Below are 14,137 nucleotides of genomic sequence, written 5' to 3'. Positions count from 1 at the left end.
CTTATCTTGTCTCAAATTAGCTGCATGCAATATGTATCAACTTACTGGCTCCTTCTGGATAGGCAAGACGTAAAAGTCATAAACTGTTTAAGAAAATTATGTAAGACTATTGCAGGTACGAATCAACATTTTTTCCCACAAAATATGCAGCAACTTGTACTTTATTGTAACAAACTGAAACAATCAACACTCAAAATCCTCAGTCTTTTTTCTTCTAGTTATTCTAGAAACTTTTTTAATTCTTCGACCATTCCCTAACCAGGATGCTTTGCAATTGCTGTTGCAATTCAGGACCAGAATGAAAGACTGTCAAGACAATCTCATCTGTAAAATATACCTAAATTCTGTTGCACAAAATGGAGGAAGGTGGGAAGGGAGAATTGGCCTGTGTCTGTCAAATACCTATCTCACAGGAGGAGGGAGCTCCATGGGGGGCTGAGCCAGAACCAGTTTCAGAAAGCTTGCAATGAGTGAGGAATGTGTGAAATTCCCATGTTAGACCACAGCAGCACAGGCCTAGGTACCCAGTTCAGAGTCTCCCAAAGTGGATGGGGAAAGAAAGCTTTAATTTGTTTAGTGGTCTGTGGGGCTTCTAAAAAGTTTAAGAATAGAAGTAATGGAAAAACAGCTTCTTGCACTTTGGTTAAGGAGATCTGTTCCTTGCCAGCAACCTCTGTGAGAGCATGGAACCATATGCTCCTGCTGCAGTGGTGTACTTGCATATATTACAATATACAATAAATATATATTGTACAGTGAATGCATTGGAGGAAAAAAAAAGACAAGGAAATAATTTCTGAGGTATATGTGAAGAACCTTTCTGCCTTTTGTCACTATTCATCATTTGAATTTTAAAAGAATGACAATAAGCAATTGGAAAAATGCAAATTATTCTTCTGAGAGCAGCATTTTGACTAACATGACTCTCTTTTTTTATTAAAATAATAGATATTCTCTCATGACACCATAATTAATTCAGTGATACTCAATATTTATCTGGTGAACTGTAAATAGAATAATATGCCTAAATTGTTTCTCGTGGGCAACTTCTCGTTAAAAATCAATTACTTATCACAAAATGTCAAAAATAATTCAGGCATTATCATAGAATCATTGAATTACAGAATTATAGAATTGTTTAGGTTGGGAAAGACCTTTAAGATCATCGAGTCCAACCGTCAACCCAACACCACCATGCCCAATAAACCATGTCCTGAAGTGCCACATCTACGCGTTTTTTGGAACACCTCCAGGGATGGTGACACCACCACTTCCCTGGGCAGCCTGTTCCAATGCCAGAAGTGCATCAAAGTGCATGTCTGATTACGATAAAAAACGTGCGCGCTTTAAAGTAGGTATTGCTCCCCTCAACCACCTAGCCAAATGGCCATAAAAATGGCTTTTAATCAAAAAAAAAACCCCAAAACCAGAAATATAAGCCCTAAAACCTGGCTTCTGGTATTTGCTCCAGCACAGTCCTTCATATCTGACGTTTGATAAATAACTTAATCACTCTGTGCTTCCACTGAGATATTAAAAATAGGATCGTAAGTCCTTAAGTCCCTGTTGGAGGACATAGCTGTTCACCTCATGCTCTCCTTATAGTGACAGAGACAGACTTGCCTAATAACAAGCTCCCCGCACAGTAAGGTGCCCTCGCAACACCGCGTACCCCTCAGGAGCCCTTCGGGAATAGGAACCGGTGGGGTGCAGTCATGTAGTAGCCGTACCCCTTCCCCCGTGCCCTTCTTATTAGACAGAGAGCGGGCGGCTGGCAGGGTTACCGGCACCTCCTGCCTTAAACCACCGTTCAGGTCGGTTTTCCCGCCGAAGCGGCCTGGCCACGGGCAGAAATCCTGTCAGGAGACGTTTGCTCGGCAGGCCGCTGCCGCTTCCCGCCTTTCCCTCACGGCCGCCACCCCCGACTGAGGCGCTTAACCGCCGCCGCGTGCCAGGGGGGCGGGGGCGCACCCCCGAGGGGGCGGGGCCGGGCCCGGAGTGGGGCGGGGCTCAGGTGGCTGACGTTCTCTAAACCCGGCTCGGGGCGGGGGAAGGGAGGCGTTGCGTTCCCGGCGTGCGGGGATGACGGAGGCGGAAGTGGTTCGGGGAGGATGTAGCGGCGCTGACAGCGGCTGCGGCGCCGCCGCCGCGATCTCCCCACCCCTGCAGCCCGCCATGGAGGTAACGGGGCCGCCGGCGCGGCTGGGGGAGAGGGAGCGCGGCGGGGGCGGCGGCGGGGGGGGGGGGGGATTGTGTCCGTTATCGGGGGGAGCGGGGCGCGTGACCTTGGGCTGGGGCGGGGGGAAGTGCGCGCCAGCCTCCCCCCCGCCCTCCCCGCGGGTCGCGCGCCGGCAGCGGCCGTTGGCGGGCGGCTGTCAGCGCGCGGGGCGGGAGGCGCCGATCGCCGGTCGCCTCAGGCCCCGCCGCCGGGGCTGCTGCCCCGGGGCCGGCGTGGCGGGCGGGGTAGCCCGAGAACCGCTGCTTCCCCCCCCCCCCCCCCCCGCGTTTGTCCCCCCCAGCCCCCTGCGGCGGTGCGAGCTTCAGTGCCGGCTGCTAGAAGGGTGGGGATGTCGTCCTGTTTGGGGGGGGGGGGCGGATATCAGCCGGTGCTGACTCAAGAAACGCTCAGATGACATACAGTGAATGTGTTGGGTGGTTACCCTTTAAAAATACCCACGAGCGAACAAGCGTTCCTTTTCTGCTGAGGTGACCTGATGCGTTAACAGCACGCCAACTATGAAACGCCTGCCAACGCAAGCGAACGAAGTCACTGAAGTATACGCATTCATTGTGGCTTTCATAACCGCCGCAGCAAATCCAGAGGCAACGTCAAAGAGTTTAAAATTCATACGTGAAATTAACTCTCCTGGTAGTTTCTGAGCTGCGTGCGTTCTAACTATGCCTCTGTTTGCTGGAGCAATCGCAACTCAAAGTGTTTTGGCATGACTGGGTATGATTAGAGTTGGTGATGTCTAAAAGTTCCACGCTGCTCAGAAAGTTGCTGTTGATAACGGTCATTACTGCCACAGTTCACGTCAAAGTTTAATATACTGCGTTTATGCATCAGTTAGGCTTTCTCAGAGTATATTTGGCTATTGCAAAAGTAAGGCATAGATAGCAATTAAAACACACAGAACATGCTAAACTGTAGCTTGGAAACACCTTAATATAGATAAAGTAGGCTTTAAATTAAAAAAAAAACAACAACCTATCTATCTGTGTATCTCAGTAAAGTATGGAAGCATACCCTGATTTCAGAACGGTGCAATAGAAACTTGAGAATCCTTGCAGGATTCAGTGTTGTGCTTAGAAGTGTACTTACTATCCGCTGGCTCACAGCTCAGCTGCACCTAATCAATGAAAAGTTTAGTAGTAACTCATCTTCCTCGTTCTTCTAATTCAAATGGGTGAAGCCCTCTACACGAGCTGCTTTCAGTTTTTGTTACCACAACAGCAAAACTGGATGCATTGTCTTAGATGATACATAGTTCTGCTTCTCTGCATGTTAGCTGAAAGGAGAGTAAAAGTAATGTGTAGATTCATCTGACCTTACTGTAGTATGGAGACACATGTGCTATCATTTTCTAAACAGTACATGCAATTTGTTGTACTTAATTATACTGTGTAAGCATACTGCTTGTAGTGACAGTGTTTTGCTAATTGCAGTGCTGAAATATTAAGAATGTAAATGTTGACAAAGTTTTGCATACCAAGAAGATCTGAAACTTTAGCTTTGTAGTTAGGGGGTTGTTTTATGCTGTATTTATGTTTATTGGGCACATTATTTTCTAAGAAGTTTGCTTTTGCCATCTCAAAAAAACCCCAAACTCTAGCCCATGTGATACAGAGATAACTGTAACTGCCTTTGTCCTTGGCCTGTGCTTGAACTCATATTTCTAATGATGGCCTTTCTTATTATCTGTATCAGCTGTTCTTTCTACATTGTTAGTGATTGTCCATTCTGGTAGTGTTTAGATCCAGTCTGGTTTTTCTTTAGTTTCTATTATAAGGGGGTTTTTTTGTCAGAATAAAGAGAGTAGCAAAATAAAAGTGAAGGTATGTGTGTATAAATATACGCACACACACACAAACATGTAGATACATTAAAATACAAATATTTATATATACACCCTTTCACTTTTATACACATACACATATGATGGTATGAAGTAAAAAGCAGGGTAAAGGTCAAAGCTTGGAAATGCTACCCTTAATATATTGGAAGTGCATGTTCCCTTTTCCTTTGCCCCATCTTACTTATGTGTGTTTCATGTTCCCGAGTGTAGGTAAGCATATCTCATATAAACCACTGTGAAGTAAGATAGAGTCTCCCAGATTAGATCTGTGGAAGTTTACAGCAGAAGGTATTATGCATGTATGTTAGAAATAGGGAGCCCAGAATCTGCAGAGCCTTTTCAAATATGCTTGTCAGGCCAGCACTTCTAGTGCTAACCAGTGTGTTCGGGGGGGGGGGGGGGGGGGAAGGCGGTGGGGAGGGAGGGTTATATTTTGTTCAAAAGAGCCCTGGCTTTGCAGAGTCTTTTCAAATATATTTGTTAGGTCAACTTTTTTAGTGACAATCAGTGTGTTTAAGAAAGAAAGAAAGAAAGTTGAGGGGTATATGTGGTTCACAAGTTCCCAAAGTTTGATTTAATTGCTGCTCCTCTACAAGTTTTTTTCGTTCATGCCTTTTTTAATGAGTCTTTTAAGAACAAGATCGTGAGTCACACCTTTGTAACCTCTTGTAAATAAAATGATTTTTCAGTAGTCTATCAACCCTAGATGTCAGTTCAGTAATGGAATCATAAGATCATACTGGTTTGGAAATCAGGAGTTTTCTATTCTGCTGTTGTACTAATCACGATAGATCTCTATTGAATTTTTTCCATTGTCCTTCTGACTAGTCCTACTAGTGAGCTCTCACTATGTTCAGTTATTCTCAGTGTTTGCAGACTTTCAGTTAGTTCCTTCACTAGTCTTACGTTAAAAAGTTCAGTTACCACAGATTGTGCATTATTTTGTTGTAGGTTCAAGATGCTGGGCAAGAGATGGTGGCGTCTTCTGTCACACCAGGATCAGGCAAATCAAAGGTAATCAGTCCTCACAAATCTATTTGGATAGCAGTAGTTGAAAGGGTTACAGCTTAGCATGCAAGCCATGACTAATAGGAAGACATAGAGATATTTTTAAACAGTTTCCTGTCTTCTAGACTGCTTGACAAACTGATTTATTAACACTAGGCTAAGGTGGTTTGGAAAACACGGGGAAAAAATAGATCTTGTATTGATATGTTCACTTCCTGTTATAATATTTGATAAAAGATTAGTAGCATCCAGTTTTGGCAGTAGTCTGTTCATAATGTACACAGACTTCTTCGCATATGTTGCAAGTAAATTTAAACAATGTCAATGTTAGGTCAACATGCTATATTCAAAGCACTGTTCAAATTGTATCACTGAATCGTAACCCTTCCCAACTGAGTTTTCCTGTCTAACTGATGCTGCCCAGTTGTGTGCTCTAGAATGATTTCAGAAAAGTACAGAATTAGGAGTAGTTTCTGTTATTGCACTTGAAATAACAGATTTGGATAACAGAACGGCAGTAACTTGGACTGTTATTCTTCTTGCAAATGTGTGGTAAGACAGTTTCTTGCCCTAAAATTTAACTTCTTGGAAGTCAGATGCCAAAATGCTGTTTTCTGTTTACCTCTGGGTCAGAGGAAGCTGGTTTCTCTAATATGTACTTTTTTACAGCTGGACACATTGCCCAAAGAAGATCTCATCAAGTTTGCAAAAAAGCAAGTGATGCTTATACAGAAAGTGAAGTCAAGATGTACAGGTACCTTACTGGAAGGAGAACAATTTTTGCCTTAATGCTTGGTACTATCTGGCCTTTCCTAATATCACTGCATATTTTTGCTAGGTAGATTTCAATTCTAGACAAATATCCTGGATTTTTTTTCTACAATTTCACTATTTTTTGTGGGAGGATAAGGACTGAAGTCCTTAGAGCAAGGAAGGGAAGGAAAAAAAAGCATTACTTTTGTCAGGTATTAAATTAATTTTGATCTGGCAGTATGGCGTGATGGAACACTGTAGCTTGTGCAAGAGTTGAAGTGGGATTTGTCATTGTCTGTTCCCCATATTGGTTGCAGGGATGCCTATTGCTTTTCAGGAAGCAGATGGGAGGGAGAATGTCTCTGATAGATTTTTGCAGAATTAGTACCATTGTAGAGTACAATGGCTTCTTTAAAATAGTTAGCTACTTTGTATTTGATCATTTGCTGCTTTAACAAGAAATTGTAAAATATACCAAACAAAATTTTGTGTTAACCCCCTGAAAGTGTAAATATGTGCTCTCGTGCTGTCCCTCTCCTCTCTGCTGTCCCTTTTCCTCCAGTGACCCACTACTTGGACTGGTGTCACTTTCCCTTGTTTGGAGTTACAGTTAATGCTGATTGCTGGTAGCTCCCCAGCAAAACAATAAGGATAGGGATGGTCTTTACTAGGCTTTTCCTCAGTGGGGTTATTCATAAGATCTTGTTCTTCTACCTGCTGCCTATTTTTAGAGAACCAGCAGGAACTGAATGTCTTTCCTCTGGCTTAAATTGATCATGAAATAGAAGGTAAGACAACCATCAAAAGAATTTCTATCTGTTGTCCCTCTACCCAAACAAGGAAGCTTTGCTTCCTCAGGAAACCGTGCTAAATGTCAGGACTGGAGAAGTAGTACTGAATGTTCTCTTTCCATTAGCCCTTTCTGTCACTCAGTAACAAACAAAAGTTGATGAAGTAAAAGACACCTCTGATGTGGCTAGGAGTGTTGTTAGGCACTGGATTTACTAGTAATTTGCTACTGTGATGGAGCATCAATTCATGCTGTGAAATTTCTATACTTTTTTAAGAACTAGAGAAAGAGATTGAAGAACTCAGATCTAAAGCAGCTACTGGAGGAGCTGATGATATTATTCAGGTAGGAACATGTAATGTGTTTCTAATGTATTACATAATTTTAGCTGAAATAAATCTCCAGAAATAATTTGGTAAATAGCTTCAAAACTGTTATTCAAATTGAATGTGATAAATTTTCAGGAATTAAGGACACTTCGTAAAATATCTTTTTTTCTTCCTCCCCCCACATCCTCACTCCAATTCTCAGAAGACACTATCAGTTCTGTGATGAGGAGTACAGAATAGTACCATTTCCTCAGGAAGGCTTTTTCCTTGTGTAGCTGGTGAGACAGGCTTTTGTTTATTTTAGAATGACCACTGCAGAAAGACTTCGGCCACGTAGAAAATTTCTGAGACAGTCATTTGATGAGATCAGAAACACATAATTAAAGTTGCATGTCTCAAGAAATACTTTTAGGAAAGTAACTGGAATTTTTTTTTAAGTGGCAAGAACATCTGTCTTTCTCAAAGTAAGGGCATATGAAAGTGAAAATTGTGGTGAGGAGGAATTTATCAACTGGAAAATTGTTTTTAATCAATTGGATGGAGATTTCATTCTATGGAAGGGGAGCTCCCCCTCTCCCCCCCCCAACCTGGTGATAAAAATTAGCTGATCAGAAATACAATTTTGAACAGGACCTATTACTCAGGATCATTGTTTTAGTCTGTGTATTCCATATCTGTCATATTTGGGCTGAAAGTAACTTTTCAAATCAGACTGATCTGTTTAATTGACAAAAAAAGTCATGACCAATATGTGAGTTCCTAGAGTGTGCAAAAATCGTTCAGGATTCCATTGTTAAGAAACCCTTCTTTCAGTGATCTTTCTCCCTTAAAATTAGGCTCTCACGGAAAGACTGGATGTTGTACTTCTGGAAAAAGCTGAAAGTCAGCAGCAGTGCGTGGCTCTGAAAAAAGAAAATATTCAAAGAAAGCAAGAAGCAGAGGTACTGAAATGAGCAATAGAACATTACTAAAATATTTCAGAATTATGTTTATTTTCTAGTTTTGCTTGTTGTGTATTTCACTTTCATTTTAATATTTTTCTTCACTTACCTGGGTTCTGTTTTACCTTAAAAAAAATAATCTAAAGGCTTCGTATGTTAAAGCATATTTTCTCTGTACCCCCTAATTTATAGTTTTTGTACGACTGACAATAAATATAAAGTTCTTATATGCACTGGCTAGATCCACAGCTGTTCAAAAAGAATTCAGTCTGTGCATTAGTAGCCTACATATGTGATGGCTTCAATCAGCTCTGTCTTTCCATGAGAAATATGAGGTTTACATTCAGATATTCATAGGAGGGAGCCTGTCAGCCCAGGCATCTATATTATGTCAGTAATCTCAATTAATAATAAAATGAAGAGTGAATTGCTTGCAATTGATGAACACTGTTATTTTCCAGATACTTGAATTTGATGCACTAAAAGTAATTTGGTCTTTAATCCATTATCACAATTTGGCTTTAGCAACTATTCTATCATAACCATTTTGTGAAATTATGCTGGTAAACGTGATTTGAGACTTTGTTTTTCTTTCTCATTCTGCAAACTTCTTTGTACTTTGTAGTGTCTTCTGAATTGAGTTGTCCTAATATAGTTAGATATTTAAAAACTAAGCAATTTTTAAAACTAAGGGCTCTGAAATCTTCTAATTCATTATTGTAAACAGTTTATTTGGAAATTCTGTGTGCTAAATTACCAGTATTTAATAACTTGCATGTTTGTTTAGGCTGCAGTGGCCAAGACGGAAGAATTGCAGAAGCAACTGGAGCAATCAAGTATTGACTCTCTGAAAGAAATAAAGGCTCTGAAGAGTGAATTAGCAAATGCACAATGCAAACACGATGAGGACTTAACAAAGCTGAAAATGGAATTAGAGGAACAAGTGAAGAAACAAATGGGGCTGGTGGAACAGATTGAACGTCATAGCGATAGTCAAAAAGAAGTTAAAAGATTACAAGATGATGTCCAAAGAATGAGATCTACTTATGAGGAGCAAATTTTGTGTCTGAGCAAGCAGTTGGAAACAGTGAATGAAGACAAAAACAGAGAGGTGACAAATCTGCAAGAAACTATTAAAAGCAACTCTCAGTGTTACCACAATGAAATAAAAAATCTGAATGAAGAGCTTAAAAAATTAAAAATTGCCCATCAGGAAGAGGTGTCAGAGTTGATGCATCAGATAGAAATATCATCTAAAGAAAATGAAGAAAAGCAAAATCAGATAAATCAGTTACAGCACAGTGTGGCAGAGGAGAGCTTAATGAAAGAGAAAAATGCGAAGGATGAAATGTGTGCTCGTACTGACCAGCGTGAATATGACTTGGAGCAACTGAGAGAAGTCTTAAATAAAAATGTAGAAAACAAGATGGATGTTGTAGATACACAAGAAGAACCTTGTGTAGAAGTGAAAATGGAAGAAAAGATTAGGCACCTGGAGCATAGTTTAGAAGAGCTTCAGTCCCAACACAGTATATTAAAAGATGAGTTAACTTACATGAGTAACGTTAAACTAAAACTGGAGGAGGAAATCCATCGCATAAAGGATGAGTACTTCCATGAGCGGGAAGACTTGGACTTTAAGATAAATGAATTGCAGCTTGCTAAAGAAGATTACTGTTGTGTAATCGAAAAACTAAAACTGGAGCTTCAAGCAGCAAGACAGCACTGTGAAACCACCGTAAAAGAGCATAAGTTAGAGACTCAAACTCTGAAAGAGCAACATAAGAGAGAAATTTCTGAACTAAATGAAACTTTATTATCTGGTTCTGAAAAAGAAAAGATGGGATTAGTTTTTGAAATGCAGGAACTTAGAGAACAACTTGAAAAGCTAACTCAGGAGAAGGAAGAAGCAGTGTCCAATTACAACAGCCTGAGAGAAACGATGGAAACCCTACAGACTGAGCTAGGAGAATCTGCTGGAAAGATCAGCCAGGAGTTTGAATCAATGAGACAGCAGCAAGCTTCTGATGTCAGTGAACTGCAACAGAAACTCCGAGCTGCTTTCAATGAAAAGGATGTTCTTCTTGAAACTGTGAATCGCCTCCAGGAAGAAACAGAAAAATTGTCATCTAATCAGCTAGAGATAGAAGAACTTAAATGTAAAATTGTTAGTCTTCAGGAGGAGAATAACACAATAACAAGCTCCATCACCCAAAAAGAGACTGCTGTGAAAGAACTGGAAGAGAAGATCATTGCTCTTACTGATCAAAACAAGGGTATTTTAAATGAAGTAAAATGCTTGGGTGAAGAGAGAGAAACCCTTCAGGAAAGGTACAAGCAAGAACAAGGAAAAGTTCAGGAACTTCAGCAAGAAGTAGATGTTGCTAATCACTACAATAGCGACCTGAAGAAAAAGGTGGAGCAATTAATGGAGAAACTGAATGAAGCTTTAACTAGGAAGAGTGAAAGTGCTCAAATGCTAGAGCAACTGGAAAACCAGATTGAATATCTAGTGCGTGAAAGAGAGAACCTTTCATCTGAAGCATATACTCTTTGTGAGGAAAATAGGAAAATCATTCAGGAAAAAGACAAATTAAGTGAAGAGCTGGAAAAGATTACATCCGAAAAAGATGGTTGGCTAGTGTTGAAAGAGCAGTCTGAAAACTTAGAAAAAAAATTACAAATGATGACTGCAGAAAAAGACCATATATCAACATTACTTGAAAGTGAACAAGCACACAGATCCCTTGTAAGAACTCAGCTGTACCACTTACTTAAGCAAGTGGGGTCCAGTGTTTCAGATTCTAATGAGGAATATGATTCTCTTAACTTGTTACAAATTGCAAATGAATGCCTGGCAAAAATGAAAGAAGAGCAGTGCCTTGCTTTACAGAATGAGGAGAAAGTTCTTCATTTGCAGCGGGAAGTTGAGAGACTAGAGGAAGAAAATGCAGCTCAATATACAGAACATAGATGCCTGATTCAGGATTTTGAAAAAGAAAAGGATCTCTTGAGAGAAGAATTGGAAGGAGTGTTGTCTGAAAAAGAAGCGCTTCAACATGATATCCAGGAGCTGAAGAATGCCAGTGAAAAAACAAGGATTGAAAATCAAGATCTTCTAGCTAATATTGAAGAGATCACTCAAAAACTTGCTTATTATGAAAGTCAAATACAGGAACAGCAAAAAGGATCAGAAAAACAAGACGACTTAAATTTCATTCTGGAACAAAAGGAAACTGAACTTAGAAATGTGAAAGACGAACTGAGTTCTCTAAAGGTTATATTTTGTTATTGAAGTATACAGACTAAACCTCTAAAGTCTTCAGAATTAAGGTTCAAAAAATACTTTCAATTCTTTTTTTTTTTTTCCTTGGCCTCAAAGTGAGTTTCCCTTCTAGAAAGCACATGTTCCTGAGTTTCCTAGCACCTCAGAATCCCCTCCCTCCCCCCAGGAAAAAAAAACCAAACACAAAACCAACCAAACAAAACCAGTCATAGTGCTATTTTGAGAAAAGTTGCTTGTACTTGAACCTCTCTTCCTATTGATATCCCTCAAAGTGATCATTTAACTAGATGGACTAACTGACCTCATAATCTTTCACCTCTAACTTTCTGTGATCTCCATCTCAAACAAAACTCCTGCTTGATCTGCATTAGCTACTCCTAACTTCAGGTCCTGGGAATTGATGGTTATGTAAAACTGACAGCTGCAGAATTAATGGTCTCCCATTTTTTTTGTCCTCGGACAGGATGGAAAGCAGCTGTTAAAAGGTTGGAATGTTTTCCTTTCAACATAAGTATGCTTTTCAGTTACCAAACTGATATGAAATTGCACATAAAGACTTTCTTGGTAGTAAGAATGTAGACACAGTCCAGCTGTAGCTGCAACTTCTGCTGGCTTGTTAGGGGAAAAACAGATATCACAAAGAAACTTTTGTAATACTTATATCTTTGTTTATAATACAGAATTTAATGGAGACATTGACTGAGAAAACTGATCAACAGTCTTCAGTAGCAGAGCTTCAAGAAAAAATTGGTATCTTTCTCACTGTTCTCTTTTATGTAAACAGTTTGGGGGTTTTGGATTGTTAGTTTTTCTTTCTACACATAATTGTCCTGTATTTCCTACAGGCCAAGGAAGGCCAAGGGAAGTAGATATCAGTGCAACTTTCTACAATATTCTTTCCATTAGGGATTTAAAAATGTTGTTAGCAATCTTAAGTCGGTTATCATTTGATATTTCTTAAGGTGTTTTCTTCCTGTGAACATTGGGCTGTAAACGGTGTAGTGGATTTCATCTTTATTTTTTTAAATATGGGAAATAATCCTGTCAATAAGAAGGCTGCCAAGGGGAGAGGAAAGCAACACTTGGCCAAAACTACTGTTGCCTCATTGCAGTTATCCCAATGCATTAGAAAGTGAATGGTTCTGAGTTGTTACAACTGTATGTAGAAGTAGACAGGAATATGGCTTTTAACGTTAACTGTAGTGGAAGCCTCTAAAAAAGAGAAAGATTGTCCCTAAGTTGTGTGTGCAGCTGGGTGTTCTAGCTTTAAATTAAATTTAAATGCTTAACTGAATTAAACGTTTGAACATCTCCCCCTGCTTTATATTTTATTTTGTTTCAAACTCATGCTGGTATTTGTGTTCTAACTGAATTTCATTTAATTTCATTTCTTGGGGGAGAGGGGAGGCGTATTTTTTCACTTTCTTATTTATTTATTTTAGGAAGACTGGAAAAAGAATCTGCAGAAAAAGGAGAGAAGCTAAATAAAATTAAGGTGGTTGCTGTGAAAGCAAAGAAAGAATTAGATGCCAGCAGAAAAGAGGTATCCTGACTGCTTCTTAATATGAAGAACATTCTGTATGTGGGGTTCTGTTTTAATGACACACTCTTCTTTGTAATAAGATGCAGACTCTGAGGGAAGAATTGGAGTTAGTTCGATCAGAAAAAGATCAGTTGTCTGCTTCAATGAAAGATGTCATTCAAGGAGCTGAAAGCTATAAGGTAAGAATAGTACTATATTTACGAAAGACAGTGAACTGTCAGAAAATACTTGCTTTTAAAACCTAGCCTGGATGTATATTGCTATTTACTTGCACAAGTATGTTTGGTAAAAGAAATTATGTCAGTGCAGTTGAGTAACCAAATCAAGAAATGTAAGGTTCTAGTAACAGAACTGTGTGGCTGCTGTCAGAAGAAAATAATGCACTTCCTTTCTACTGGGTGGTATTTTTAAACCTTTTAAATCTAGCATCATATGTATCAAACAATGTGTTGCTTAGGCAGAACATAAATCCTTGTGAATTCTTCAAAGTACATTAAATTAGGGATCAGTTAGAAAGTCCTTAAGTGATAAAGACATAAACTAACAATTCCCTGGGACCGAGTCCTTTTGGAGCACGTCTCTGGGCACACGAAGCAGAAGCAGGTGACTGGGGATTTACCAGAGTAAATTACGTCCGATTAATCTGATTGCCTGCCATGATAAAATGGTTGGAGTTGTGGATGAGAGGAGAACAGTGGATGTCACTTACCTTGACTTTAGGAAGGTTTTTGATGCTCTCTCACAGTACTCTTGTATCTGCACTAGGACGTTACGATCTAAATGGGTAAACAACTGAATGGGTGCTTAAAAAAAAAAAAAAAAAGTTGCATGGTTTGGCTCAGAGAGTAGCAATTAATAGCTTGTACTAGATGCCAGTAACAAATGGGGTACTAAAGGGGTCTGTGCTGGGACCTGTCCTGTTTAACGGTGACCTGGAGAAGGTGATGGAGTACGCATTCATCAAGTTCTCAGATTATCCCTAATTGGGAACAGTCAATACACTTGAGGGCTGGACTTCCATTCAGAGAGGCCTAGACAGGCATGAGGAATGGGCTGACAGAAACCTTTTGAAGTTCAGCAAGGACAGATGCGAAGTTCTTCATATGGGAGAGGGGAACTCCTTGATACAAGCTGGGGACCATGTGGCTGCTGAAAAGAATTTCAGGATTTTGGTAGGCAGTGCACTGAGAATGAGAAAACTGTGTTCTGGTACCAAAGGTGGCTGCAGCATCCTGGGCTGCAAGAACAGGAGTACAGCTAGTAGGTCAAGGGAAGTCATTATGTCTCTTTGGTCAGCATTCCCTTGAAGGTGAAGGGTCTAGAGCGCAAGACTTACGAGGAGCAGCTGAGGGAACTGGGGTTGTTTTGCCTGGAGAAAAGGAGGCTGAGGGGAGACCGTATCGCTCTCTAC

The 14,137-nt window shown here is 40.2% G+C and overlaps 1 protein-coding gene across 3 annotated transcripts in view; it reads left to right on the top strand.

The window, feature by feature from the left end:
- Positions 1 to 2,055: 2,055 nt before the first annotated feature.
- GCC2 (GRIP and coiled-coil domain containing 2) overlaps positions 2,056 to 14,137 on the top strand; it is a 32,504-nt gene continuing 20,422 nt past the window's right edge. For all 3 annotated transcript variants that reach the window (XR_005931192.1, XM_029998926.2, XM_041119477.1), the window contains exons 1-9: positions 2,056 to 2,181; positions 5,028 to 5,090; positions 5,754 to 5,838; positions 6,905 to 6,972; positions 7,793 to 7,897; positions 8,685 to 11,174; positions 11,864 to 11,933; positions 12,626 to 12,726; positions 12,807 to 12,905. Coding sequence is in view for 2 of the 3 variants with exons in the window: in XM_029998926.2 (XP_029854786.1) it covers positions 2,083 to 2,181; positions 5,028 to 5,090; positions 5,754 to 5,838; positions 6,905 to 6,972; positions 7,793 to 7,897; positions 8,685 to 11,174; positions 11,864 to 11,933; positions 12,626 to 12,726; positions 12,807 to 12,905 (3,180 nt within the window). In the remaining variant the exon portion in view is untranslated. The remainder of the gene's footprint in view (positions 2,182 to 5,027; positions 5,091 to 5,753; positions 5,839 to 6,904; positions 6,973 to 7,792; positions 7,898 to 8,684; positions 11,175 to 11,863; positions 11,934 to 12,625; positions 12,727 to 12,806; positions 12,906 to 14,137) is intronic.

This window comes from Aquila chrysaetos, chromosome 23, assembly GCF_900496995.4.
Source record: "Aquila chrysaetos chrysaetos chromosome 23, bAquChr1.4, whole genome shotgun sequence".
NCBI classification, from domain to species: Eukaryota; Metazoa; Chordata; class Aves; order Accipitriformes; family Accipitridae; genus Aquila; species Aquila chrysaetos.
This window is presented reverse-complemented; position numbering and strand designations above follow the sequence as displayed.